This window comes from Psittacula echo (genome assembly GCF_963264785.1).
Source record: "Psittacula echo genome assembly, chromosome: 4".
NCBI lineage: Eukaryota > Metazoa > Chordata > Aves > Psittaciformes > Psittacidae > Psittacula > Psittacula echo.
In genome coordinates, this window is record NC_137738.1 from 93,396,915 (window position 1) to 93,424,800 (window position 27,886).

General features: G+C 45.4%; 1 protein-coding gene across 1 annotated transcript; it reads left to right on the top strand.

Moving 5' to 3' along the window:
• HPCAL1 (hippocalcin like 1) lies at positions 1 to 27,311 on the top strand. The gene is made up of 4 exons (XM_080615346.1): positions 1 to 77; positions 21,487 to 21,889; positions 23,070 to 23,175; positions 26,243 to 27,311. The coding sequence occupies exons 2-4, from the start codon at positions 21,512 to 21,514 to the stop codon at positions 26,338 to 26,340; spliced, it is 582 nt and encodes a 193-aa protein (XP_080471472.1). The 5' UTR covers positions 1 to 77; positions 21,487 to 21,511; the 3' UTR covers positions 26,341 to 27,311.
• Positions 27,312 to 27,886: the final 575 nt, after the last annotated feature.

Genomic DNA, 27,886 nt, shown 5'->3' on the forward strand with positions numbered 1-27,886 from the left:
GCCAGAGCAATGGGGTGGTGTGCCTGGCCTGGCCTGTGGGACTTCCCTCCTGAGCCTGGGGCAGCCAGAGGGACGAGGTGAGGGGCAGCTGGTGGGGAGCGGGGATGGTGGTGGGATCAGCCTTTCTCCGGGTGCGGGGGGACATGCTGCCGTCAGTTGGTATGTAGGCACCTTTGAGTGCCGGTCATGCATGGGGTGGTGGCTGCATGAAGTCCTCTGCGCCTGTAAATGGATGTCATGGTGTGATCATGTAGGTCCTCTATCAGGCCCAAGCATGTGTTTCGGCGATGAGGGAGATGGTTGCTTTAAACCCTGAATCCCAAAGAGTAGTTTAGAGGTCCTGCTGCTGCTCTGGGGGAAACAGCTGAGCAAGAAGGGCAGCAGTGAAGCCATCAGAAACGTGTAAGGTATCGTCTCGTGCCAGTGCAGCAGCATGGTGTTACGGTGGCATAGCCTGCACTGAAACTTGGCTCGAGAGTCATCAGGACACTGAGCAATGGCAGCTGTACTGGCTCACGGAGGGCTTTGCTCTCCAGGTAGGGAGGAGTAGCGCGGTGCTGGGGTGGTTGCTGAGCTGGTGCCAGGAGAGCTGCAGCTGGGAAGTGAGAAACCACAGGGAAGTTGTGTTCATCAAGAGCTGTGTTGGGAGCTTTGTTTTTCATTAGGGATGTTGGATGCTAGGACATTTCCTACTATGTTGGTTTTTTCTGGTTTTGATGTGGGTTTTTGTTTGTTTGTTTGTTTGTTTTTAAGAAAGCCTAATGATACTGTACAGGGGATGCACAGGTGATTAAAATGTTTGTAATACTATAATGTTTATGAACAAGCTGACAAAGGTGTTAGGAAGTTGTGTCATTTTCTCTGCTCTTTAGAGCAGGATTGAAACTCCCCTCATGGTCAGTAAGATAGTGCAGAGCCTGGTTCTGGCCTGAGCTGACAGCAGGGACTTCTACTTTCTTCTCTGTATGAGCTAGATTCATTTTATTCCATGAGCCTCAATGAACCTTATTTTTACCTCCGTGGACCTAGTTTTTACCTCTGCAAACCTACCTCACTAGTCTTAATCCAGAAGTTGATGGTGTGGAAAGATTTCTCTGGAAGTCCTCCTAGGTCTTACCAGTGATTTCTTGTCATTAGTCCTACCAACCTGTGTATCATCTATATATTTACATTGTATACATCACAGCTTGTTAGCTCACGAAGCAGCCTCATGGGAGAATTGGTGGCTTCAGCCCTTCATGGTCTCGGTTTTCTGACCTGTATTAAAGTATTTTTCTGCCAGCCCAGAGGAGGTGGTGCTTGTGGTCACCAGAGAGTTACGCGTTTGCCAAGTGGTGAGTTGCCCACCTGGGATGGCCGATGAGAAGCATCTGGCATTTTAAAAGCATTAGTGGATGATGGATATTACATCTGTATGTGAAAGGTACTTTGAAAAGGGTGCGGAGGGGTTGCAGATTGCCCATCTAACTGGCAAAGCATCTAGAACAGCAGAGCTGCCAGGGGGAGCGTTTTGCTGTACTTGGGGCTTTTCTGTGGAGGGGTAAATTTGGCAGATGCCATTTGGTTTCCAGAAGACTGTAGGCAGTTATGCACAAGTAATTGTGAAGGGAATAGTTGTGGGTGGAAGGAAAAATGTGGCTGGTGTGGTGAAGCAGGGCTCTGATGAGCGTCACAGTGTGGTTTCTTTCCGCCTTTTTTTCCCCAAAGAAAGTCCAAGCACTGGTGGCTCTGTCTCTGCTACATGGCCCTGTGGGGATGCTCTGGGCTGTGACCCCTGGGTACCAAAGCACCTGAGGAAGAGGGGAGGGGATGCTCCTGCACTGACTTGAGTGGAGGCACGAGGCTATTGCCTCGTCCTTGCTGATGTTCCAGCACAGGAATGGCTGGCTGCTTTTTGTTAACTGTGGGTTATTCACCTGCTTGGTTTTCCTCTGTGGGAGAAGAACTGGCTGTAGTGCAGGGATGCTCTTTGGTGTATCTGGCAGTTTCAACTTGCTGCAAATTTTGTGACTAATTGCTGCAGCAATTAAATTCAGTGTCTGAAGGCAGCACCACAGTCATGAGTGATGGGAAGGGACGAAAGCAATTTTTCTGTTTAGCTCCTCTGAAGACTTGTTTTGATCTGGCCAGTTTAGCCAGTTTTGTTGTTGGTTGGGGTTTTTGATATTTTGAGGTGTGTGTGGGTTTTTTTGTTATTAAAGACAAAATAATAGCTCCTTGCCTCTTTAATGTAATATAATTAGATGGAGAAACAAGCTATTGAATGGTTCTGGCTAAAGCCATGAAAAAGAATAATTTTAACTGCTGTTATGAGAATTTTCCCTTTTCTGCTTTTATGATGATGAATGCCCATTTGTATTTTAGCATCTGTTCCTGTAAGAATGTGGAAGGAAATGAGCTGGCTCAGCAGAAACTGAAACCCAAACTAATCTCACGCTGTAGTAAATGCTGAATAGCCTCATTGTTTATGGGCACTTCAGCAGCAAACTCAGAAAAAAACACCCCAACAAACGAAACAGCATTAAAACCCGAGATAGATGGCAGAGAAAGCATCAAAGCCCTTTTGTTGTTTTCCCCAGCATCCCGCAGGCTCCATGCACGTGCCCAGCAAGCGCAGACCTTTGCAGCAAACCACCAGGAGCTTTGCCCTGCTACTTGGGGTACCAGTGTGGGGTCCCACCGCCAGTGATGCCAAAGCCTGGCTTCACCGTCACTGGGGTGGCCAGTTCCTGCCAAAGCTCTTTATGAGCTTTCCGAGGCTGGCTGCTGTGCAGCCCACAGAGTCCTTCCATCCTTTCACCCTGCTCTTCCCCACTTGCATAACTGACTTAGGCATTACCTCCCCTGCTCTCCTTGCCGTGTCTTTGGCGCTCCTGCATCACTTGGCCTCTTTGTTTCGATAAATAACTTTCCAGCCGAGTCACTCCTTAGGTGAGGCTGGGAGTATTTCAAAGCAGAGACTCTAAGTTTACATTCTTGCCTATTTAATTTTGCAGATCTGTTTCATACCTAAGCGCACTGGGATTATTTACTGAAAGTGCATGGAGAATAATATTTCTCATTTAAAAAATCCCTGTAGCCCGTGTGCTCATTATGCTTTCTCTGGTCAGAAACAGAAAGTGAAATGGATGGTTTTTTCTGTAATTATCAGACAGAGAGAAGTGTAGAGGTTAGTAGAGCATAAACAGAAGGAAGTAAAGCAGCTATCAAGTGTTTTAATGAACTGAATAGCTAATTTGTTTAGTATGAGTTGTCACTGAGCCTTCAGGTTGGCACTTAGGGTTTTAGTTTGTTAAATACAAATAAATAAAGCATGGAAATGAAGTTTCTGGAAAGAGTGGTCCAGCTTAGCTGTGCATGTATTCTTTAGTCCCACATGTGGGATTGCTTGGTCTGCGCTGGTATTCCCTAGCTGAGATTTTTCTTGTGAGGTTTTGTTGTGTATTTTAACTTATTAATGGCTTAGAGAGTGGGATTGGGTGCTCCCTCAGCCGCTTTGCAGATGACACTGAGCTGAGTGGTGCAGTTGATACATTTGAAAGAAGAAAGGATCTCATACACAGGGAGCTTGACAGGCTGGAGGAGTGGGTCCATGTGAACCTTGTGAAGTTCAACACGGCCAAGTGAAAGGTTCTGCACCTGAGGCCCCCAGTATCAATTTAGGCTGGGGAATGAAGGAACTGAGAAGGACTTGGGAGTATGGGTGGACAAAATATTGAACACGAAGCAGCAACACGCACTTGCAGCCCAGAAAGCGAGGCCAGTAGCTCTATTCTCCCCCTCTTCTCCACTCTTGTGAGACCCCACCTGCAGCGCTGCATTCAGCTCTGAGGTCTCCAGCACAGGAAAGACCTGGACCTGTTGGAGCAATTCCAGAGGAGGCCACTAAGATGGTCAGAGGGCTGGATAGGAGAGGTCACCTCTCTCCTATGGAGACAGGCTGAGAGAGTTGGGCCTGTTCAGCCTGGAGGAGAGAAGGCTCCAGGGAGACCTTAGAGCAGCTTCTAGTGCCTAAAGGGGGCCTACAAGAGATCTGGAGAGGGTCTTTTTACAAGGGCCTGTAGTGACAGGACAGGGGGAATGGCTTTAAACTGAAAGAGGGTAGGTTTAGATTAGGAAGGAGCTCTTTACCATGAGGGTGGTGAGGAGCTGGCACAAATTGCCCGGAGAAGCTGTGGCTGCCCCATCCCTGGCAGTGTTCAAGGCCAGGCCGGATGGGGCCTACTGGAAGTTGTCCCTTTCCATGGCAGGAGGGCTGAAACTAGGTGATCTGTAAGGTCCCTTCCAACCCAAACCATTCTGTGATTATTCATGTGAGATCTGGTGCTGAAATCTGCATTTGTTTGCTGGCAAAGGCTGATATTCATACTGTACTTGAACAACTGTTGGCACTGCTGCTTGATGAAGGTAAGCAAAATTCCTGTGTCTGAGTGGAAAAAATGTTCTTCAGGTTTAAGACATGAGGCATCTAATATTTTCAGTCAGGGTGAGTTTTAATGATATTTTATGGGCTGGGAGTCAACGGTAGGAACGAGGTATGTAACCTTTTGAAGGAGAGGAAGCAGATTGTTATTTTAGGCTTTCAAAGTGTTGCCACTTATCCAGCGGCTCTTCTTTATCCGCAGCCTCTGTCATTAGACCTGCTCAGGACTGATTTGAGGGGACCCTCCACCTTATCGATGTAGGGGGATGTTTGCCGCTGCAAGATGTGTTTCTCCAGCTGGCTGCTTGGCAAAGCAGGGAATTCCCATCAGCTGTCTTTCTACTTAGATTACGTACTTTTTGGCATAGAGAAAGGCTCTTTTTAGCCCTGTGTGTGATGCCTGGCACAGCAGAGGCCACATCTCAGCTGCCACTTCTCTGCATTGCAGCAGGAGCGCTCCAGCTTCGTGCTTTTGGGCTGGGGCAGCCACTGGCAGATGCGATCCCCTCTCGGAGCTGGAGCGGTGGCTTTGCCACTAGTCAACTTTAACGTGTACCACCTAAGATGTGCTTTTAGCAAAGCAGCTCCCACTGCTTGTATGAATACGTGAAACCAGGCTGCTCCTGTTAAACGTAGCACAGGCTAGAGCGTGTGCATGACGTGGTTGTCTCTGGAAAAGCTGCAGGCACCACCATTTCTATGCCTGCAATAACAGCATCAAGAAATAGGGTGTGTTTTAGTGGAGTTATTTGTGGGTAGAGAATGGTGCTGTTTTGTTGCAGAGCTCCCTAAGCTCTGCCTGTGGTGCTCCTAGCAGCCCCATGGCTTGCTGGCACAGGCTGGAGAAATGTGCGGCCGCAGCTCCCCTCCCTACAGGAAAGAGCAGTTTCAGTCAAGAAGCAGTCACTTTCTATAAGAAAAGTCATTCTGGGGGATGAAGCAGATTTTTTCAGCGGCATGCTGAAACATGCAGGGGTTTGAGGATTTTTCACAACTGATGTGTTGGCAGCGGTGGGCAGTCAGAGCAAGTGCTTGGCTGAGCAGGCTTGTGCTTGGCCAAAGCTACCTGCGTGCCTTAGCATACAGCCAAACACGCTTATGGCATAGCCTGAAGTTTTGGCAGACCTGTGGTATTTTTGCATGGTTTTTCCCCATCCGTTCACTTGCACAGTGACCCAGTCCAGGGCACCTTCCTGGTTTGCAGAGAGTCATGCTGTGTTGCTCCAGTGAGAGCACTGCTTGGAGCTAGGGGAGGAGTTGCACCAGATGACCATGGTCCCACCCAGCAGCAAAGGGCACACTTCTTTAAATGTCACCAAAAAATAGTATTCTTCTCAGTGGCAAATCTCTCATTGACTGTAAGCCCCATGTGTCTGTAAGCATGTGTGAACATGTGTTTGCTGAACTGCTTCACCTGCCCCTGGGGCAGGTACTGAGACTCCTCACGCTCCGGGGGGCTGCAACCTGCTCATAGCACTCAGTCCTTTTTTCACTGCTCTAGTTAAGGTGGGTGTTTTTATTTTATTTTCAGAGCAAACTGCCTAATTGACTTTGTGTTTGTTACAGCTGTTCCTCTGATGTGTGAGATTTTAATCTACCCCTTTCAGAGGAAAAAGGCATTAATTTTAGGTAAAATAGAAATACATGTGTGTGAGAAGCTGCACTTGCTGAAATGTTTTCTAATACACAGATCCTGTTGAATAGCAAATAGCGATTGTGGTCTCTTCTAGTTAAGGCTGTGGTTAGATTTGTTTGGTTTGGTTTTGTACAAGCCTGCTGTTTTGTTTATGAAACAAATACACCGCTATTCCCTGTTCTCACACTGGATGAACAGTAGAAGTGATCTTTCTCCATCTCCTCTCACAGCTGGAGAAGAAACTGGAAGGTCATTGTGTGACTTGCACCACTAGGTTTTACATGTGGAGATGTTCCAGAAACGTGTCAGATCACTTACTTCTTAACACTTTTTTCCACTGAGCTTATACATCGCTTTCATTAGACCTTTTCAGTGGATGGGTTTTGAAGCTCCTCATTTGTGAAGGCACAGATCACAGAAGTCTAATACCACAGCACTGCCATTTGTGATTAATGTGGGGGAAGATCAGAACATGGTTCTGAGAGAGCTGGGTAACCGTGGAGATAGTCACAGAAAAGGCATGAAATGCAGGGCAGTACATCTCTGAATGAGGTAGAAGCTGCTCATCTGGAAATGTGGAGAAGAACCCAGGCAGAGCTGAACAGATTGACCCAAGGCACTGAGGTGAAAAGACAAATCCCCTTCTTGGATGAGTTCCCAGTGCAGATAAGGAAACTTGGTGTTGAGGGTGAGACCTTGTTCAGGATGGTGCATGCAGTCTCAGTGGTCAGGAGTCGGGAGGCTGTCACTGCACTAAGAGCAGAAGAGGACTTTTGTGGCATAGGGAAAGGAAAACATGTGTCTCAAAGGGGGCAAGAAGAGCCCGATCAGTTAATCCAGGAAAGCAAGGCTGATATGGGAATGATGGCTCTCTTTCCATGTGTGTAGCAGTGGGGAAGATTGAGAGAAGATGGTGTTGGTAGCAGAGCTGATGTGATCACCAGCACTGAATACAATTGGGCTGGAACTTAAGATGATTTTGAGCTGGTAGAGGAGTGAAGCCTGTGACTGGGATGGTAGGAAAAAAGCCTGGCTGGCTTTTGGGATGAAGCTCAGGAAGAAAGTCAGTGGGTGATGCTGCATCTGCCGTATCAGAGCCCAAACATAGTTTTTCCAAGAGGAGCAGTTCATCTTCAGGAATACTGAAAACAATGAGTACATCAAAGTGCAAGTATATTGAGATACATCCATTCTGGCATAGAATGTATGGAAATGTATGTTTCTGTATGGAAACCATTAGGACAAAACTGAGTAATGGAAGCTTATAGGATACCAAGATGGCTTGGAAGCAACAAGAAAAAGAGAAATAACCTATAATAGACAAACCAAATTTGCAGGAACAGTGGCACTAAGTGTCTTTGCTTCATTGCATGCCCATGGTGGGTATGCCACCTCTCCAGGGCTGGCACTGAAGCAGGTCTGCCCCTCTCACTCCTGGCTGCTAATTTGGTGTTGCCACAGGCTGTTTTTTATTGCACTTCAGCCAAACAAAGCCGCCTTCTCAGCTGGGTGCTCACTGTACTGCCATAATATGAATTAGTGGGGAAAACCCAGGAGTTTTATAATGACAGTACATTTACTGAGTGCATTTTGTTGTTCAGTGAATCCTACCTGCCAGAACCTGGCAGATAATTGCTATGAGAAATAGTTCTGACTCTTTTGCTCCCTGAAGAACGGGGGAGAAGTTGATAACTTTATCTCTCCCAGTTTTGGACCAAGCACAGTTTCGATGGCTATCTCAGCAGGTCAAAACCACAGACGTCTGTTCCAAACCAGTGGGTAATTGCTTTGTGCAAAGCCATTCATGAACTAATTTTTTCCTCCAGGAAGATGAAGTTTGTTTACTCAATCCCATTTCAAAGCAATGCCTTTTCTTAACAGAGACCGTAGCAGAAATGTGTGCTCAACTTGGTTATTTCTGACCTGACTATATCTTCATTTTCGTTTTGAGAATATAATTTGAAGTATATTTTTCCACATTGCTTCTTAATCTGTCTAGCCTGATATTTTCCAAAACTGTGGTTTCCTTCCTTCTCTCCCTTATTTTCCACTATTAAATCTTCCACCTCATTGAAAATACCTGATACATAGATTTAAGCAACTTTGGCACAGCACAAGATTCTGCGATTGAGTTAATAGGCAGTGAGTGCTCCAGCACACTAAGGATAGGTTGAAAGACAACAAACAGTTTTCTGCTGTGGTCTGATGCTCAGGACGGAGAAGAGGACAGGTGATAGGTGTGAAAACAGAATATGTACATTAAAATGGACAGATAACTGGTGTAGTACTGTACAGAGGAAAGCTCTGGATGGTCTGCAAATACATATTACTGTATTTAGGGTCTGATTCTGTTAAATCCAAGCAAAGTAATTTCCCATCAGGATTCATTAGGAGTGGGTGTTTTTTGGTCAATGCCAGTATTTGCTTATCAGTACTGCTGCCCAACCTACAGGTTGTCCTGGCTTCAGTATTCATGGTCTGCATATGGGACTGTGCAAGAGGCAGGAGGGAGGCAATGGGGAAAAGTCTGGTGTGGCCGCTGAGGTGGGCAGGGAGGCAAAGAGCCAGGATGGATGAATGGAATAGGTTGAGTGTCTCCATCCATCAGAATAAAGGGTCTGCTTAAGCCCTGTAGGCCATATGAGAAAGGGCTAAAAAGTAAATGGGGCTGAGAAATAGTGTGATGTTGAGGTGGCATTGCAAAGTGTCAATGTAGCTTCCAGATTTTCCTTTTTCAGCAAAGGATGTTCTCAGCAGGCAAACCTAGCTCTGCACTTTTGGTGGGGGAGCTGAAAGCTCTATCCTGGGCTTTCCACAGGCTTTTTTTATCTGGATGGTGCTGGTCACAATGGGACTGTGGGTAACTCAGCCTTCCCCTTCCCACCAATGCATTGAGAACTGCTGCAGTGGAGCGGCTGCATCCCATGGGAGACCCCCGGCAGCCTTCATCAACGTCTTTGCCAGATAGGACTTTCTTCTAGCAGCAACCCTTTTGGTTTTCAGCAGAGCTTGGAGGAGGGTTATTTAAAGCTCTTGTCCTTTCTGTGGAGTATAGGAAGTAGGAAGCGCTTCCTCCGTGTAGATCTCTATCCAAAGCTTTTGTCCGCTTCCTTACAGTCCCACCCTGCTTGGAGTCGCTCCAAAACCCAGTATAATGGGGCAATGTGCCGTTGTTCAGTGGGATCATCTTCAGCTGCAGCTCCTCTCCTTGTGCAAAACAGAAGGTTTTGGCACCAGAATGACAAAGAGGGCTGTCTTGGGCTGGACTGCAGGATATATAACTACCCCTCTGTCCACCCTGCCCCCCACCCCTCCTGCAGTTAGAAATGGTATTGCAGAGAGGGAATATGGGGATTGACCTCTCTTTGGGAGCCTGATTGATGCTTGCTATGTTTTAGTTGTAAAACTTAAGGAAGGTTTCAAAATAAGTCTGACAAGTCATGATCTCTGCGATAGAGGGTCAAGAAGCTAAAAAAAAAATAATGATGTTAACTGCATGAATGGTTTTAAGGTATAGCCTACTCTTTTCAGAGCATGGGGAGGAAATGTGGGACCATTTCTGTTGTGCTGGGTATATCTCAAGAGTGTTTGCAGAGGGGAGAGACAAGAGATTGAATGGGAGGCTCAGCCTGGGCAGAGCATCAGCAGGAGGATCTACCCAGTACCTCCATGGTCCAGATTGCCTTCAGTTGAGCAGATAAAGCTTCACGTTGCTCTGCCGGGAGCGTCTTCTCCGATGCCAGTGTGACACCAAACATGTACATCAGTTTCAGAGCAGACCCCCCTTGGCCCTGGGGGCAGTACGTAAGGTGGTATATTTGTTGGACATCCCTTTTCAACATTCATACTGCCAACAAAAAGCTGTTCACAAGCTTCAAGGCAAAGGGAAGTGGCCTTGCTATTGTGTGCTGAAAGATGATGTCTGCACACCCCAGGAGAAGGCATCACTTCAGAAACTTTCAGTTAGTGCACATTCCTCCACCATCATAGCCCTCCTTTTAACCACTGCTGCGTCTTTTAAACACTTTTTTCCTGTTCCTCTCAGGAGGAAAAAATAAATGATAAATTATTGTGTTGATGTTACGCAAATGTTGCACTTACGGAAGGGTCTTGTTGACATGGTTTCTCACACAGGATACCTTCTCCGGGTGCAGAAAATTTGCTGGAAATTTCAAAAAAAATAGGTATGTCATCCTTGGGGAAGGAAGGTTAAAAAGAAATGGTGGCTATTGTGGATCTTTGTTTGTGAAAGGCACAGAAGTTAGTGAAAGTGTCAGGTTTAGTAGGATTTTCTGTAGTCCTGTTAGAAGTGGAGCTGGCTAGTGCTTGATATCAGCGGTAGCTTAGGTCCTTTTCAGAGATCAGAGTAATGAATGAAAAGATCACAAAGTGGCTGAGGTCGGTATTCTGGTGTGGCTGGACCCAGAAGGGCTTTATCTGTCCATGGCCTGATATGTTAAAATCTTACTGATTAGATTCCTTTTTCTTTGCTAAAAAAATGTTCATGAAGATAGTGCCATCTGAGAGAGAGACCTTAAGGTGGTATCAGGAGTAGGTTTTCTCCCTTGTCCCCTTCTCCCCCCATGCATGTCCACCTTCAACATTGCTGTTGAGAGAAGACACTCATTTCCTGTTTTTACAGTCAAGACCATCATCGATGTGGCACCGAGGCGGTGGGACAGGATGTGCCTCAGGTGGAGGTCAGCTCTTCTCATTCCTCCCCTGTCGGGGTGCTTCCTGCTTCACAACCATGACATCTCCTTCCTGTTACCATACCCAGTTAGGGAGGAAAGTACACCCGTTTGGCCACTACTGGCATCACTTAGAGATATAAAATTCAGCATGATTTGATTTTCCATTTGCTGTCTTGCCCAGCCTGCTGACAGAGGCTCAGCTCCAGGCAGCCCTTACCCGCAGTGCTCAGAAAAGCACATTTGGTGTGGATACTGATGGTGGATACATGGTGGAGGTTAATGAAAAAAGTGATGTCTTGAGTGCTGATTGCATGGTTTACTTCTGAGGTTATATGCATTTGAGTGTTGAATGCCACACAGAAATGCCAGAGGAGAGAAAGAATTTTCTTAGAGCTGTTGTTGGTGCCCCTGAAAATGTCATCGTGTGTCTGGGTCGAGGGATCTTCGGCTGTCTCCTCTGGTATGGGGCACTGCCTTTCTCTGGAACAGACAGTCACATTGCTTTTCTGCATAGTTTATAGTGAATGCACTTAAAAGCAAATCATACTGTTGAATGTGCAGGATTAATGAAAATTGCAGCTACTTAGCACATGGGCTGGAACTGGAGGTGGCCTGCCATGCTGCTGCATTAGCCTCACTCTTGCCTTGGACTCAGCTGCTGGGAGAGTCACAGAATCATAGAAGCAACTAGGTTGGAAAAGACTTCTGAGATCAAGTCCAACCATTACCCCAGAACTGCCAAGTCCACCACTAAACCATGTCACTGAGGGCCTCATCTACATGGGTTTTGAACACTTCTAGGGATGGTGACTCCACCCCTGCCCTGGGCAGCCTGTTCCAATGCCTGAGCACCTTCTCTGTGAAGAAATTTTTCCTGTTATCCCATCTAAACCTCCCCTGGAGCAGCTTGAGGCTGTTACCTCTTGTCCTCTTGCTTGTTACTTGGGAGAAGAGACCAACCCCCACCTCACTACAACCTCCTTTCAGGTAGTTGTAGAGTGATAAGGTCTCCCCTGAGCCTTCTCTTCCCCAGACTAAACAACCCCAGTTCCCTCAGCTGTTCCTCATCAGACTTATTCTCCACATCCTTTGCCAGCTTTCTTGCCCTTTTCTGGACCCAAAAGGAGTCTTCTGGAGTCCAGTAAGTGCGGTCCCTGACAGCTCAGTGAGGGGGTGTTGCCTGCTTTTCTACTGCTTTTGTAGGAACTGGTCACAGAAAAATGTGATATCTTCTGGAGATCTCCCATTTTTAAAGATGGGAACTGAAGTAAGAGATAAGAGGGGGTATTACTCATATCACTGAGCATTATGCATGGCCAGAGAGATGGTCTATCATATCACCACTGATTAAGCAAGAATGTCCTTCTTATCTCTGCAGTAGGTACAGAAAATGGTACTTTGTGGTCAGGATCTGCCTAAGAGGAACATCAGAGTCCTGCTCATCCCTGCAGCCATTGGGTCTGGAGTTCACACCTCTGAGGCACTACCTTGGGCAAACACCCGCATGTGCCCTCGCCTATGGGGAGCCACGAGCCCAGCATCCCTTGGCATAAGCAGACCTTGCCACCCCGGGAGGACAGCAGGACATTGCCCCAGATGGGTTCCCACATCCCAGCTTAGCATTATATTGCTATAATTCAGTACAGAGTGTTTGGGGTTACAATCTCAAGGCATGAAGGCTCGCAGCTGTCCTGAATACTAACGAGCATGAACCTCATGTGATGCTCTTGTCCAGGATGTGTGCTGGGAATGTGACTTTCCTGCATGTGATAGTAGTCTCTGCACTTTTGGCTCCGTGATTTTAAAAATAAGTAATAAATAAATAAGATCCCTGTGAGGCTGGTACAGTCACCCCTCAGCTAGCCGAAAGATTGGGCTGATTCCTACCAGCAGAAGGTTTGGTCTTCAGATGTCTGAATTGCTGCATCCAGCAGAACCAGGTTTCTTCTTTATGGGTGGAATGCTGTTCTCATGTAGTTATTTTACGGAGTTTTTCTTTCACAGGGTTTCTGCACCTCTGCAAAGAAAAAAATAAAGTAAAATTAAGCTCTAGGTTTGCTTTTAGATTTTTAACTTCAGTTTTACTTTTCTCATTCAGCAAACAGGAATATAACAGCGTGAAACAATTAGATTACTGTCACTGGTTGTTGCCACTGAAGAGAACAGTGTTTTGAGAAGAATTTTGGTTTAGTGGAGTGTATTTTTACAAGGAGGTTAACCAGTGGTTTTTGTGCTATTTTGAAGTGATGATCTGTTAAAAAAAAGCTTGATTAAAAAGCAAGATTAATAAAATAATAAAATAATCTAATGCACTTATTAATTTGACATTTTTGGAACAAAAAGTTGGGTAGTAGTAGAAATTGTTAGCAATATTTGTGTATTTGGTAGGTGAAAATGTTAGTGACAGTTATTCTCTGTGGTTGATCCCCTCCCCCCCAATGTTTCAGTATTTTAAATCAAGCATTGAAATAAATGTTGGTCGAAGTTTTATTAAAGGCAGCTAGTTGGCATATCTCCAAACCCACATTTCTGAGCATCTTTTTACTAAGCATACTAAATAATGCTTCTTAAAAACCATAAAATAAGAACTCATTCCACTCTTTGAAAAAAAACTCTCTTCCCTGTTTCAAATTAGCTATCCTGAAATCCCCTTGATTCCTCCAACCTCTGTATCCCAGCACAGTAGCTGCAATTGGGGAAGGATGTCAGATCTCTTCTGGTTTTGGGCTTGTTTGGGGTTTTTTTTCATTTAGGCATCATTAGCAACAAGGATGGTCTCGCAGACCAGCCTCTGAGGGCTGATTGTCATCCATCACTGTCTCTTTAGCAAGTGTCACTGCCCCCAAACTGTCCGTTTTCTCCACATGAATGGCTCTGATGCTATAAGGCTTGTTCAGGTGCCATTGGCTGGCTCTTATACTGCCGTGGTTTGTTTTGGCTAATTCTTCTGAAATTTAATCCAGCTTCCTTTCTCCCAGAGCTGTGGGTATTCTGCAGAGAATTATTCTGTGATTTACCTTCATCACTTTAATTAAGGCATCATATGAAAATCCAGTGACAACCATGCTAATTCTATGGGTTTATCTATATAAAACATGTACTGTCCTGTGCTAATTTTGACATTTCTGTTCACTTTTTATGAAAGGGACCCATGTTCTCTCTGATTTCCCAGTTCACATCAGGCCCCTTCCCCTATCCTGCAGGCCTGCACACACAGAGCTTCATTTAGATTTACATACCACAATAGTATAGTCAGAGAACGTGACATGGGTTTTTCCTCATGCAAACCAACCTCAGAAAAAGACCTTGTGCGCTAAGACATTGTGCTGACATGTTTTCCTTGCTCTGTAATATTGTGTAAACAGACTGTAATTTATTTTTTTTTAAGCCTTGCCAACTTTGCAGAGTGTCTGAAGACCAAATAGGGTTGGCTGCTTCTCCCTTGGCTTCATTAAAAAAAAAGGAAAGGGCAAAGGGAGGAGACGAGGAAGATCCACTCATGATTTTCTTTTCCTGTCTGCAATCACAAGCTACATTGCTGCCCAATCTGCTCCCACCCAAATTAACCCAATTTCCTAATTTACTCAAAATATTTCTGTGCTACTCTTATTGTGTTGGGAATATTTGTCCTTTACAGTTATAAGCTCTCCACCCTGAGCTGGAGAACATTATGGAGAGCTCCTGGAGGAACTACCACTCTTATTGTCCCAACACGGGTCTTGTTTTTAACTCATTAGCAACAAATTGTGAATGTTTGGGGGTGTTTTGTGATTCTGTTTCTTCTTTGGAGGAAATTTCTAACCTTGCCCTCACCTCCTGGTGATGGGGGTCGGTGTTGGCAGACACAGTGGGTACCAGCGTGCCCTGGCTCATTGCAGTGACTGCAATGGCTGGGAAGGTGTTGCCACTGTCATCTGCAAATGCCTTTGCACTCCATACCAATAATGCAAATGTAAAATTGTTCACAGGTTAATGCAGTGATGCTGGATGTCAGAGACTAATTGATTTTTCCATATAAATCAGGACTATAATCCCAAGTAAAGTGACTTAAATCGATAGGAGCAATCCAGGGACCTATAAGTGAATTTCTTAGGTTTCAGCCTGTGCAGCTGACTCCATGAAATTAATGGGCCAGCCTGGAAATATTCCTCTCACAGCTATTTGCAGGATTGGAGCCTTGTAATTATATCTTTGTTTGGTGAGCTAGGGGTAGGTGGTTATCTATAATATAATGAGTTTTCATCCCAGATATGCAATCAGGTTTTCAAGACCACACAGTTCCACAGTATGTGTTCATGGATAAACTTACAAAGTGAGGTGGCTCGAGGTCTGTTACCAGTTCACTGCGCCTCTCCGAGGAACATTCAGTGTACATCCCTGAATTGTTACAGAGCCTTCTGGAACTGAAAATGAGAGCGATCCTTCCCCTTCACCCGCCTTTTTTAATAAGCTTCTGGAAGGGGTTTAACTTGAAAATAAGTTGCAAGTAAGCAGTGGTACTTACTTAAATAAAAGCATGATTAGTCATTGAAAGTGAAAAATGTAAAAAGCCCATTTATTTACTTAGTGTGGTCTGTTCCTCGCTTGTCAGGTTTCGTTTCTCTTTGTTTCCCCGAAGGCAGTGGAGGAAGGAGCTTCAGCTCTTTCTCATCTCAAACTCCACAGCAGTTCTGCAGGGTCTCAATTTTTTGCAGCATTACTGATTGAGGTTTCTCCTTTGTCTTGCTGCTTCTATTATTAAGTTTTCAAGAGGTGAAGATTTTCCTTGCTGTGCTTTGAACTTTATCAGAAAGGTGTTACTTTTGACCCCATGTCTACAGCTTGGGAAGACGAAGCAGGTGCTGCAGTAGCTGGTGTATGAGTGTCAGCATTGCTTTTGCCACAGGGCAGGAAAGAAGTTCACATGACTTTTACCAGGCAGGACCCAATATCTATAGCAACATATTTGTATATCCTGTGCCTTCGCTATTGCAGCGCTCGTTGCTTAGGATACTGGCATTGAAACATGTAACAAAATCTGCTCTTCACTCCAGAGTTCATTATCTGTCCCGAGCCTGTGTAATTGCACATTTCCCCTCCCAGTTCAGATCAGACCCATTGACCATGGTCCAGAGGATGTCGTTATAATCCCATTTTGCAGCCTTTTTGCTACGTGATCTTTTATTACCACCAGGCATTTGTTGCTAGCTGAGGTGCTCAAGAACCCGTCTCCCTCTTGCAGCTTGGCCCACGGGAGCTGGAGTCTTCTTAAATACATCTGTGCATTGAATGAGTTGGTGAGCAGTGGTGCTAACAGGGCCCAAAATGTTTTTCTGTAAGGGTATGTTCCTGAAGTGTGGCCCTGCAGATCTTCAGTGATTGAGGCTTTTCTTTGGGCTACCTGTGGGGTTTTTTGTGGGTTTTGTGGGGTTTTTTTCCTTTTAAATACAAGGATCAAACTTTTAAAAATACAGCCTCAGAACAAGGCAGCATGGTTGCTGAATTGCCCTCTTCTTGGCTCTCATCTTCACCTGGCCATGGGAAAAGGATATTGAGGTTATTTCACAGAATGGTTGACGTTGGCAAGGACCTCTTGAAATTATCCAGTCCACCTGACTGGCTCAGGTTGGGTCAGGCTGCCCAGGACCATGTCCAGTTGGGTTTTCAGTATCTCCAAGGATGAAGGCTTCACAGTTTCTCTGGGCAACCTGTGCCAGTGTTTGGCCGCAATCACTGTGAAATAGTGTTTCCAAGCAAAGCCTTTCTTAACACGATGCTCACAGGGTCCCTGTGGGCTAAATCCTTTTGTCTCTTCTTCTGCACCCCAAGGCAGAAGGCATCAGTGACAGATCTGACAGTTCAGGTGTTTCACTAAAAAAACCTTTCACCCCTCTAGGAATGGTTCTTGCATTTCAGACCAACTCAGAGCAGTATTTGCTCCCTGGTTTGTGCTGTTCATTTGCTTTGGGCTCCTACAGTCCCAGAGGCACTGTGCTACAGCTTCAGGACCACAACAGATCTCAGACATGCTTGTTCTGTTTTATAAATGAGCACTGCAAGAGAAATGATGCTAGATTTCCCCCTGCAAAGCAGATAGCTCAGGTAATATAAAGCATATTTATTCTGTGTCTCTGTGCACTGCCTTTCTCTGCTGGAAAGCACCTATGTCCTACAGGCAAGCATTTCATCAATATTCCTCTTTTTATTAACACTAAATCAGTATCCAAGGGGGGTTGCACAAGGAAGTGCATCTCTGCAGTCATTCCTCCTTTTGCAGCCATGGCTAATTCACTAAGAGGATCCTGTCAGGAGTTCAGTTCAAGGGGCTTTTGCCTCAGGAGGTTTGCAGTAAAAAAGCCGGGTTGGTCTCTGGCTGCCTGGTTTACGTGCTCAGAGAATGCTGCTACCTGCAGTAACTGGTGGTTGACAGAGTTTGCACAGAAGTAGGATGCACTGAGCTTTGTTAGAAGTATTTCAAATACTTCAGTGCGTGGATGCTGACAACCAGTCCATCTATCGGTAAAACCAGAAAATTGCTACTTTAGTTGTTTCAGAGTTAGCTAGTTACTCACCCTAGTGCTGCATAGCTGGTTGTCATGGTATAACCCCACCCGGCAACTAAGAACCACAAAGCCACGCACTCACTCAATCACCTCCTGCCCCAGTGGGACGGGGAGGAGAATCAGAAAGAGAAGGTAAAACCTGTGTGTTGAAATAAGAACAGTGTAAGAATTATGGGAAATGAGGGGAGGAATACAAAGGGAGACAATAAAAAGAGAAAGAAATCCCAAGACAGACAAGTGATGCACAATGCAATTGCTCACTGCCCGCTGACTGATGCTCACCCCGACCTGAACAGCGATCTCGGCCTTCCATGTAGCTCCCCCCAGTTTATATACTGGGCATGGCGTGCTGTAGTATGGAATACCCCTTTGGCTAGTTTGGGTCAGGTGTCCTGTCTCTGCCCTCCTCTGGCTCACTCCGTCCCTCCTCACTGGTAAAGTGTGAGAGACTGAAAAGTCTTTGATGAAAGTGCTACTGAGCAACAACTGAACCATCAGTGTGTTATCAGCACTATTCTCAGACTAAAGCAAAAAACCTCAGCCACTAGGAAGAAAATTAACTCAATCCCACCTGAAACCAGGACATGAGTGCATGTCTCGGCTTCAGTGAAAGACCTTTTTTCTCATTGCTAGGCTTTTGCTATGAGATCATTGCTTATATTTGGTGATCCTAGAAGGACAGAGGATATATTCAGGATTTCTCTGGCACCTCTGCTGGAAACTGAGGTTATTCCGGGAAGACAGCAGCCCTGTATGATTTTAACAAAAATTTTAGTGTGAAACAGGATCAATAATGCATCTGCATTTCTGCCTGTTCCCCATCATGACTGTCATTTTCATGAGCAGTGGTACACTTGTGACGTCTACTGGTTTGCAATTATGCTTCCAACCTTTCCTTGTCTGATCACCTCAAGGGTATTCCTGTGGTTATTTTTGTTGCTGCCATGATAGTGCTTGGTGTTCTGAGGGTTTTTGCTCATCACACTAAGCAGGCATGGACCTCATTGCTATGTATGTGGCATTGCTTCCCTGGATTTCGCCCTGGCTTGATCAGAATTGAAGGACAAGCAGACCTGGGGCCACACTGGGTGCAAAGGTATCCCTCCTTCCTTGCCTTCTACACTCGCTGCAGTGAATGATGTGGCTGGTACAGGCTCGTTAAAAAAACACCCCACAGTCCTAATCACAGGACTGACCTGAGCATCCCAAACCCGCTCCCTGCGATTTCCATTAGCAGCAATCCTCCAAGTGGTCTTGTGGCTAAAGCATCCACTGAGCCTCTGGAAAGTGATTTGATGAAAGCATTTTATAGCAATTGAATGAAATGTCAGTTGGATGGCAGCAGCAGGGGTTGCTGTCGTGATTAATGAGATATTTAGGCATTTCATTTCAGAGGAGCTACCAGCAACACAATTCACATCGAAGCTGGGTTTTTTAGATGGGCTTTAATAAATTAATGTTAATGTTGGTTATTTAATTATTTGTAACAAATTGGTTGCAACAACTGCAGGGTTACATTTGGGCTGAACGCATTATGAAGCCTTTCAGAAAGCTCATACGCAAAAAAAGGGTTGTGTTCAGAGCATTGCACATTACTTTTCTGATAGAAAACAATGTAAAAGAGGAGAAAGGGTTGAAATAACCTGTAATTTGTTGAATGCAAAGGACTACTTGAAAATAAAGCTTTTGAAGCTGATATTAAATGAGCATCCATCCAAATAACAGGATATGTCTTACCACTAGTAGAAGTAGTGAAATCTAATAAATGAAAATAACATCTTACCTCTCTCTTATTTAGGGGCCTCTATTTTAAGGGGAACAGGAATAATAAAGGTATTATAGGAACACAGAGAACTGGCATTAAACCTTTTCAAACCATTTGGAAGTTTTACAGTCCCTTAACCCTGTGCATGATTAAAGCTGAGGTTATTTCTGCTTTAGTCTGGCTCCTGCATTAAGCAGGCTTTGCCGTTTGTCCTCCTGCTCCTCTCCCAGGAGTCCGAGACACTGGCTGGCAAGGCAGGGACTGCTTTTGGCAGTATTTGGACAGTAGTTCTTACAAAGCACCCGAGCATCCTGAAGTGAAGGAGTTCACCAAAGGCACCTTGTTGCTGAAGGACAGAAACATAGTGCTACAATTTCTGCTCTTAAAAAAAGGTCCAAGGTCTATTCATCATTTGCTCCAAGCCACTGTTTTCTGCAAATTGACTGCAGCAGAGTAGAAGATTGTGTTTTCTGCCCCTTGCACTGCAAAGATGAATATCTGGAGCAGGCAAGATTCAAAGAGGCAGTAGGAGCAGCTTGGAGTTAGTGGTTTAACTGGAGGGCAGCCCAGGGATTTCCTAGGGCTGATGCTGGCAGGGACTGGGAGCTGTAGCATCTCTGTATGTTGAGAGCATGCAGAGGTATGTCAGGGGCCCCAAGAAAACTGCAGTGTAAAGGACAGAAATAAAGTTTTGTAGCTGACATACTGGCAGCTTTTCTAGAAAACACAAGTGCTAATGATAACACAGTTTTCTGTTAAGCCTGATGCATTGAACTAATGAGCAGCTGGCTGGTTTTTGTCTATGAGCATTAAGCCACAGAGCAGGATGTGGATTTTTTACATTGCTGAGGCGATGCAGAGACTAAGTGGAATACAAATAAAACAAGCTTAGATTCAGCTGTTGAAAACCTCTCTGCTGTAGAGCAACTTGGTTTTTGCTGACTTTTTTTTTCCCCTTCGTTTCTTATGCATGCCTGGGGTTTTTAATCTCTGGGAAGAGCTTACCCCCTGTTATATTTTTCCTGGTCTCTGCTCAGCTCTTGCAGTTTCCAAATAGCCGTGTGGTGTTGGCCTGTTACTAACCTGCCTCTGCACTGGCTGCAAGCAAGCCTAAGGGGCAGATGGGGCTGTGCAGAGAAGTGTCATTTATGCTGGACCAGTTGCAGGGGTTTGGATGTGACTTTGTGCAAAGCTTGTGAATAAGCTTCTCAAGTCTGGGGAAGGAGATGCAGCTCAGCCCCTTACTTGGCAGCTCAGTTTGGCATTGCTGGGAAGCTGTGAAAGGCTGAAAAGGATAAAAGCCAAAAATACATTATGGTTTCTTTGGGGTGTTTTTCTGTTGTTTCCTAAGTGCAGACTGACCATCCTTCATTTTGCTGAAGGAGCTTTCCTGTTGCTGGGCAGTCTCACCAGTGTGTGGTCACCCACACATCACGGCCATTGTCAAGGGAGGGGACAAACCCAGCCTCCTCCTGACATCCTGATAAAACCTGAGGTTAAAATGCCCTTTTGCTCACGCTGGGGAATATTGAACTTACTGAAGAAGCTTATATAAAAGCATAAACCACAATAAGCCTGAAAGGAATTGCTTTGCTGAACATTTTGCTTTAAAAAGCCCTTTTCTCTGTTTGTCCGTGAGGGCAGAGGGTTGCGATCTGCTGGAAAGGATGGAGTGCCTTGTGCCAGTGCTGTTGTCACAGCGACTCATCTACTCACACAGCTTCCACAGCTGAGAAAAAGAGGGAGAAATCTTTTGGGATGATGCTATTGAGCACGGGCTGTGCTGAGCTTACCATTGCTGCACCCTTCTATGACCTCCAGGGTGCCACAAGCAGCACCAACTGCTGTGGGGCTGCTGAGGGAGGAGAGATGCAGGGAAGAGATGCTCCAGAAGCCAAGGGAGGAGATGCTGCAGATGCCAAGGGTTTTCATAAAGCATCTGGACAATGCAAACACATTTGGCACAGAGCTGTCTGCCCTTCCTGCTTCTTGTTCACCCCCACTTACTTTCACTTTTGAACAGATGGATTTACTTTTCATTGCCGCTGCCGTCATCACAGATCAGCCTGTTGGAGTGGGTCAAGAGTTGAAATCCAGACCTGAGCATCACAAGCTGTATGATAGAGGAGAGGGGTTGTAGCAGAGAAACAAAATAATGACAATTATTATTTCCCAAATAATAATTAATATTTCCCAAATAGTCCCTCACAAACTAACTTCCCTTGTCCTTCCACAGCATACTAGTAACTCAGAGAGCCTAGAGGAGAGGAAAAGAGGCCAAATGAAATGAGATATTTTCCTAGCGATTTGTAGCATCCTTTTTCTCCTCTTTTCCCATTGTACCAAGCAGGCTCTGCCTGCCCCTGGCCCCTCTCCTCTGGGGCTCCAGTGGCTGGAGCTCAGGCAGATGCTCTTTTGCTTTGCAGCCAGTGAACCCAGATCCAGAAGAGGATGGGGAAGCAGAACAGCAAGCTGCGCCCTGAGGTGCTGCAGGACCTGCGCGAGAACACCGAGTTCACAGACCACGAGCTGCAGGAGTGGTACAAGGGCTTCCTAAAAGATTGCCCCACGGGCCATTTGACTGTAGAAGAGTTCAAAAAGATATATGCGAATTTTTTCCCCTACGGCGACGCGTCGAAGTTTGCAGAACACGTCTTCCGCACCTTCGACACCAACGGTGACGGGACGATTGACTTTAGGGAATTCATCATCGCCCTGAGTGTCACCTCTCGGGGCAAACTAGAACAGAAGCTGAAGTGGGCATTTAGTATGTACGACCTGGATGGCAACGGGTACATCAGCCGTGGGGAAATGCTAGAAATAGTGCAGGTGAGGCACTGTCTCTGCTTTGTGTTTTACTTGTGTTGCTATAACCTTTTACCCCTGGAACAGCTGGAGCTGGAGATGGAGGGTGTGCTGAGCTGGTTTGCTCCTGCCCCAGGGAGGCTTCTGAGCCCATGGTCCCCAAAGAGACACTGGGGTCCATGGTGGGACCTATGAGATGCAGGTGAGGAAAGAGCCTGAGCCATGAACAGGGTGCTTGTGCAACTGGCCCGCAGCCAAATTCTTGCATGTCTCCCTGGTGATTTCTTAGTGGGACATTGATGGGGTCAGAAAACCCTAAATACAAATTTTACTGACCTGATTAATCCAAAATTAATACTTTGAAACTTCAAATCTGAGTCAACGTGAGCTCTGAATGAAAGGCTGTAGCATATCTTTGTCTCTGGGAGGCTGAGGGCTCGTAACCCATGGGCTGTACTAGGGGGCAGGCAGAGCAGAGCCCGTGTATCCCTGCCACATGTGCCAGCCAGGGCTTGGCCTCAGCGGTGGGCTGGTTGCCATCTGCTCTGCAGCTGAAAAATGTCTCTAGTGCACTACAAGGGACACTGAGAAGCACATAATGCACCCAGGCAGTGCCCTGACAGTTGGTCCTCATGGTTGAGATGGGATGATTTAGGAGGGGGGCTTGGACTTTAGACATCCTAAAGAGATCTCCTCTTTATTCATGTTCTTGTAATTCTGAAAATGCGTTTCCTTACCCTTCCACAAAGAAAAACAACCTCTATTCCTATATATTCATATTCACCTGTAATCCATACAACATCCCATATACATACACATAACTGAGTGTATGCTGAGGGCCAGCCAAAGAGGCAGTGGCTTTGCTCAGTTGCAGAAAAGAGAATTACACACAGTTACCTCCTGTATTTTAGCTCAGTCCTGCTTGTATATTAATCTAGACCCTGACATTCAGTTAAACTGACCCAGCAGCGTGGGACCTTCTTTTGAAGTGCAAATGAATACAGGAAAGAAAAATAAAAAAAGCTGTAGTCAGAAATTCCTGTTTGTTTTGGTTTATGAAGTCCTGCAGCTGCTTGCTGGGGTCAGCTGCCTGGTTTTATTGCTACAGGCTTAAAGTCTTTTTCTCAGTCCTGATGCTTTTTCATTTGGGTCATGTTTTTCCTATATCTTTTTTTTTTTTCCTTTTTGTGTTTTTCATGCTCAGGCAATCTACAAAATGGTTTCATCAGTAATGAAAATGCCGGAAGATGAATCCACTCCTGAGAAGCGAACAGACAAGATCTTCAGACAGATGGACACAAACAACGATGGTAGGATCTCCACTGGCACCCCTTTCTAGGCTCTTGGAATAAAAGTTTCTAGACTGGCATTGGTAGAACCAGATGACGGTATTTGAGGAGAGGGGTAGAGGGTAGGGCTGTCCCTACCAGTGCCTCCGGTCTCTGCCTGGCCTTGGTGGGCATCTGCGGTCCGTAACAAATAGGGTGTGTAAGTGGCAGCGGGTGAGATATTTTTGCTGGGCACTGGGAGGGAAGTATTCCCTCCCTGACATCTCATGGGTAAATTCCCTTCTGCAAAGGTTTCTCTGAAACTCCCCTGACTCCAACATCTTTGGGTTATTTTCTCTGTGTGTAGGATGAACTAGGCACAAGATTTTGCTCCAGTTGCACTAGACAGGTTGCACTCCTGGGCTTGTCATCAGTAATGTGGGTCGAGGATCTGGTTGGGTACCTGAAAGTAAAAATTCTGCTGGGTCCATAATATTTATTTTCTGTGCATGTTTGTGGCATGTGTACATATGCACATGGTCACACGCTAGCCTGCAGTGTTTGCTCTGTTGCAGCATGTGTGTCAGGGGGATGTAACAGATCCCAAGCCAATTATGAACACTTGATAAATTATCTGACAGTGTACCTGTCACAACCCCTCCACCTGAGCTAGCTCATTTCCTTGGGCTTGAAAACACAGGCAAAACTGAGCAATTTCCTCTGCCCGTTGACCTGCTGACATATTTCCTCTTGTCCCAGTTGAGATGGAGCTTTCCTTGGGAATTACCCCAGCAGCAGCCAAGGTGGCAGCTGCCCACTTCAAAATTAGGAGCTGTATCCTACTGATGTGCTCAGCAGGAGCAAAATGAGGTTTTAGCACTGAGATGTGAAGACCTGGAAAAATACGATCTTATCTATAGAAAGGTCTTCAAGAGAATTTTAAGGCTGCATTTTGGCATTTGCTGCTGCAGTCCCTGGGGCAAATTCCTGGCATTGCTGAAGTCCTCGAGTATTTTTACTGTTTACTTCATAAAAACTGACACTTCATCCCCTGACTTCACATGTGGAGGGTTCTAAAATAACATGATTAAAATATTTTTGTTCTGCAGAATGAAGTGGCTCATGCAGATGTGCAACATAGCGGTCACAAAACCTGCTATATATACATCCGTTGCACTTTGTTGCTCAACTAAAGTCATCCTATCCCCAGGGAAATGCCCTGCAAGCCATGCAGTGGCAGGCCATAAAGTCTGTGCACGGAGAAGCATATGTGCTCTTGCTGGATGGAAATGTTTCCCCTTTCCCATTTGACTGTCAGACATTGCAAGTAGATTTTGATTTGTGCTTTGCTTTTAAGCATTGCAAGGAGAGTGGGAAACTAATAAATCACAGAATCATAGAATCATAGACTGGTTTGGGTTGGAAGAGACCTTAAAGATCATCTGGTTCCACCCCCCCTGCCATGGGCAGAGACACCTTCCACTAGACCAGGTTGTTCAAACCCCTGACCTGCTAGTCCTGATAAATGTCCTGATAGTTATGAGTACTCCTGTGGGCTGATAAAATCTCAAAAAAACACTTGGTTTGGGAATACTAGGTTAAAAGTAGGAAATTAGGACAGAAGCGTGCTATTGTTTTTTAAGCTTCTGTGATTTGTACAAGAGGAAGGTTTGCTCGTTCTTCCCTGTTTGACCTGATTTGGGTGCTGGCCACTGAGCTCAGTCGATCCCCCTGCAGGCTGGGAGCATCTGGGGGCTCGTGAAAACTGCCACAATGAGCTTTGTGCTTCCCTCTCTTCGGGGACACATGGCCAAAAGTGGCAGCAGACAGCTACCAAGTGCCTGACGTTTGTCCATGGGTCCTGCCTATCTTAAGCAGAGCAGTTCGGGTTGGGTAGGGATGGCCCTCCGGTGTTGTGTGAGAGTGTGTGTAAGTCATGCTGGAAGCACAAGGTAGATGGGAAATCACTGGATATGGTGTCAGGGATGCCAAAAATGCTTGTCTCCTCTGGTTCATAGAGAAAACTGTTTCATTTCTCATTAATGTTGCTATGGTTCATTTCTGCCATGGCTCAGAGTGCAGGAGCAGGAGAGTACTGGTGATAGCAGGGAAGGCAGAAGCTGCTCCTGGGTTTCTGATGGCATTTGTGCAGAGGACTGGTCCTGAACTCAGGAAGAACCTGCCAGAAGGCTGGATCACCACAGGATGAGGTCTGAAAGACCAGATGGGAACTTTCCTCCTTGTCATGCTGTGCCATGCTGTGCCATGGGACTGTTGGATGCCAGACTGGCAGTTGCTCCTCGTGGTCTCTTCTCCAGAGATCACCTTTTCAGACCTGCAGACTGTTACAGGGTCCATCTAAGTCAGTGCATCTGCCCTAAATTGAAGATGTGTAAACTCCAAACCACTCAGGAATGGTACGTGGCAATAGGTGGTTCCACCAAGGGTGGCTTTTCTTGCTGCCTTTTGAAACCAGTTCTGTTCCTGTATACGCAGCAGGGCACAGCAAGTGGCTTGTAGAATCATAGAATGGTTTGGGTGGGAAAGGACCTTTAGAGGTCACCTAGTCCAACCCCCTGCAGTGAGCAGGGACATCAACTAGATTAGGTTGCTCAGAGCCCTGTCCAGCCCAACTTTGGAGGTGCTCAGCCCTAGATGTCACAACAAACAAGGGGGCAAAGTGGAGAGATTTTGGATATTTAGGTTTAAAATTTCATACTAATATAAGCGTCATTTTCAAAGCGTGTATGTGTTCAGGTACCATACTTTGTGTTCATGTGTCATGCAATTTGTGTAGTCTGGTTCTAGGCAAAAAGCTGCCAAGTGATATTAGAGCAGTTGGTTTTATATTTGGTACTGTCTTTTTAAATAAAAAAATATCTATTATTATGCTAGGTTATTTTGCAGAAGAAAAAATCATCTGGGCTTAAGGGCTTGAGTTGGATTTGGCTGCTGTGCATTGCACTAAATTCCCCTCGATGCCTTTGTGATAGATTACATATACATATGTTGCTTCAGTGAGGAGGGCTTTTTTTAAGCTACAGCGATGGTGACAGCAACAACTGACTTTCCAAGAATGATTTTCATTCTGGTTTTTCCTCCCTTTCAGGTAAACTGTCGCTGGAAGAGTTCATCAAAGGTGCCAAGAGCGATCCCTCCATTGTGCGGTTGTTACAGTGCGACCCCAGTAGCGCAAGTCAATTCTAATGAAAGGGGACAGTGCACAGAGAATCTCGGCTTGTGTCCTTCAAGCTTTGCTTGCGAACGGATGCCTTCTCAAACACCTCTCCACACCTTGCGGATAAAACCCCATTGCCAGATGTGTGTGTGTGTGTGTGTGTGTCCGAGCGAACCAGTGCTCGCTCCCCTCACTAACACCAGTGCAGCTCTCCTTCGGCAGCTCCGTTCCTGCTTCCCTGTAACGTTACGATTCACTCCTCACATTTTAAACATTAATCAAAAGTATGTTTACATGCAGCTGCAAAGCAGTTCAAACCGCTGGTGAGATACCACTTCACTTAGGCCGTAAGAAGTAGTTCCCAAGAAGATGCTAGGTAGGACTTTAACCCGACATAGCAGATGGTAGATTAATTTATTTTGCTTGAGAAATTACTAAGTTAAACAAAATAAAGGACTGAATGGAGCAGAAAGTTTAAAAAAAAAAAAAAAAAAAAAAAAAAAGCAGCTGTCTTGGGCATGGTTCCAGTTTTCTTTTTGAGGAAAATTGCTTGCACTTATCTAATGGTCTTTACTTTCTTTTAATATATATATAAATTATATATATATGGTGAAGTAAAATTTTAAATATTTAGGTCATCTATTTAAGGCATAAAATAGAATTCGAGCTTTGTTTCTTCTAGTTGTCTGTGATTTATTCAAATCTTGGAGATTGTTTTTTTTTGTGATATTTATGCATTAGCAAATTGCTGTTCCAAAAGAAATGCATGACTAGCAGTTCGTGGATATATCACTCTGTTTAATTCCTGAATGCAAATATTTGTTCATTTTTACTGTCAGTTGTTCCAATGTTACTGTATTAACGAAAGACCTGAAAGGATTTCATCCTCATTTTGTATTTCTCAGTGGAGTCCTACTTTCTGGTGGTTGCTGCATTAAATGGCTTTTGAGTGCCCCAAGGTGACGTGACTCGCACTGCTGTTCTCGACTTGGCTACACCTCCTCCCTTTTGCTGTCAATATGTTAATAGTCTTGTGCATTCCAGTGTTATTTAATATCTGCCTAATGCCAAGAAATATTAATTGAAATAAAAGACTACTTTTCTTGTCACTCCCTGTCTTGGTCTAACCCATGCAGTAAGTTCCTAGCATCACATGTTTAGGGGAAGGACGAGGCCAGCTCCTTGCCCAGCATGTCCCTGTTTTGTCTGAGACACATCACCTTGTAAGTACGTAGGATTTTTGGGGAGCCCACTGTTGCAGTGGTGTTAGTGCCTGTGGGACCCTGCTCCATCCCAGCTGGGTCCTGGGTGAAGGCAGCTCCTCAGTGAAGACTGCAGGAAGGTGACAGCTCAGTTTCTGCTGGATGTGGAGCAGCTAAAGGCGATGAAGGGAAGGCTGCCAGCTCCATTAGCCAGGCTCTTGTGATCATGAATTTACAAACTAAAAGTATCTCGATCCTGTCAGGTACTGGGTTTGTCCTGTTGGAATAACATTTGACATTAGTAGCATGAAAAGCAGTTCTCCCCACATTCATCAGGTTGGCAGGTAGCTGCTTTAAGCCTGTCCTCTCTGCA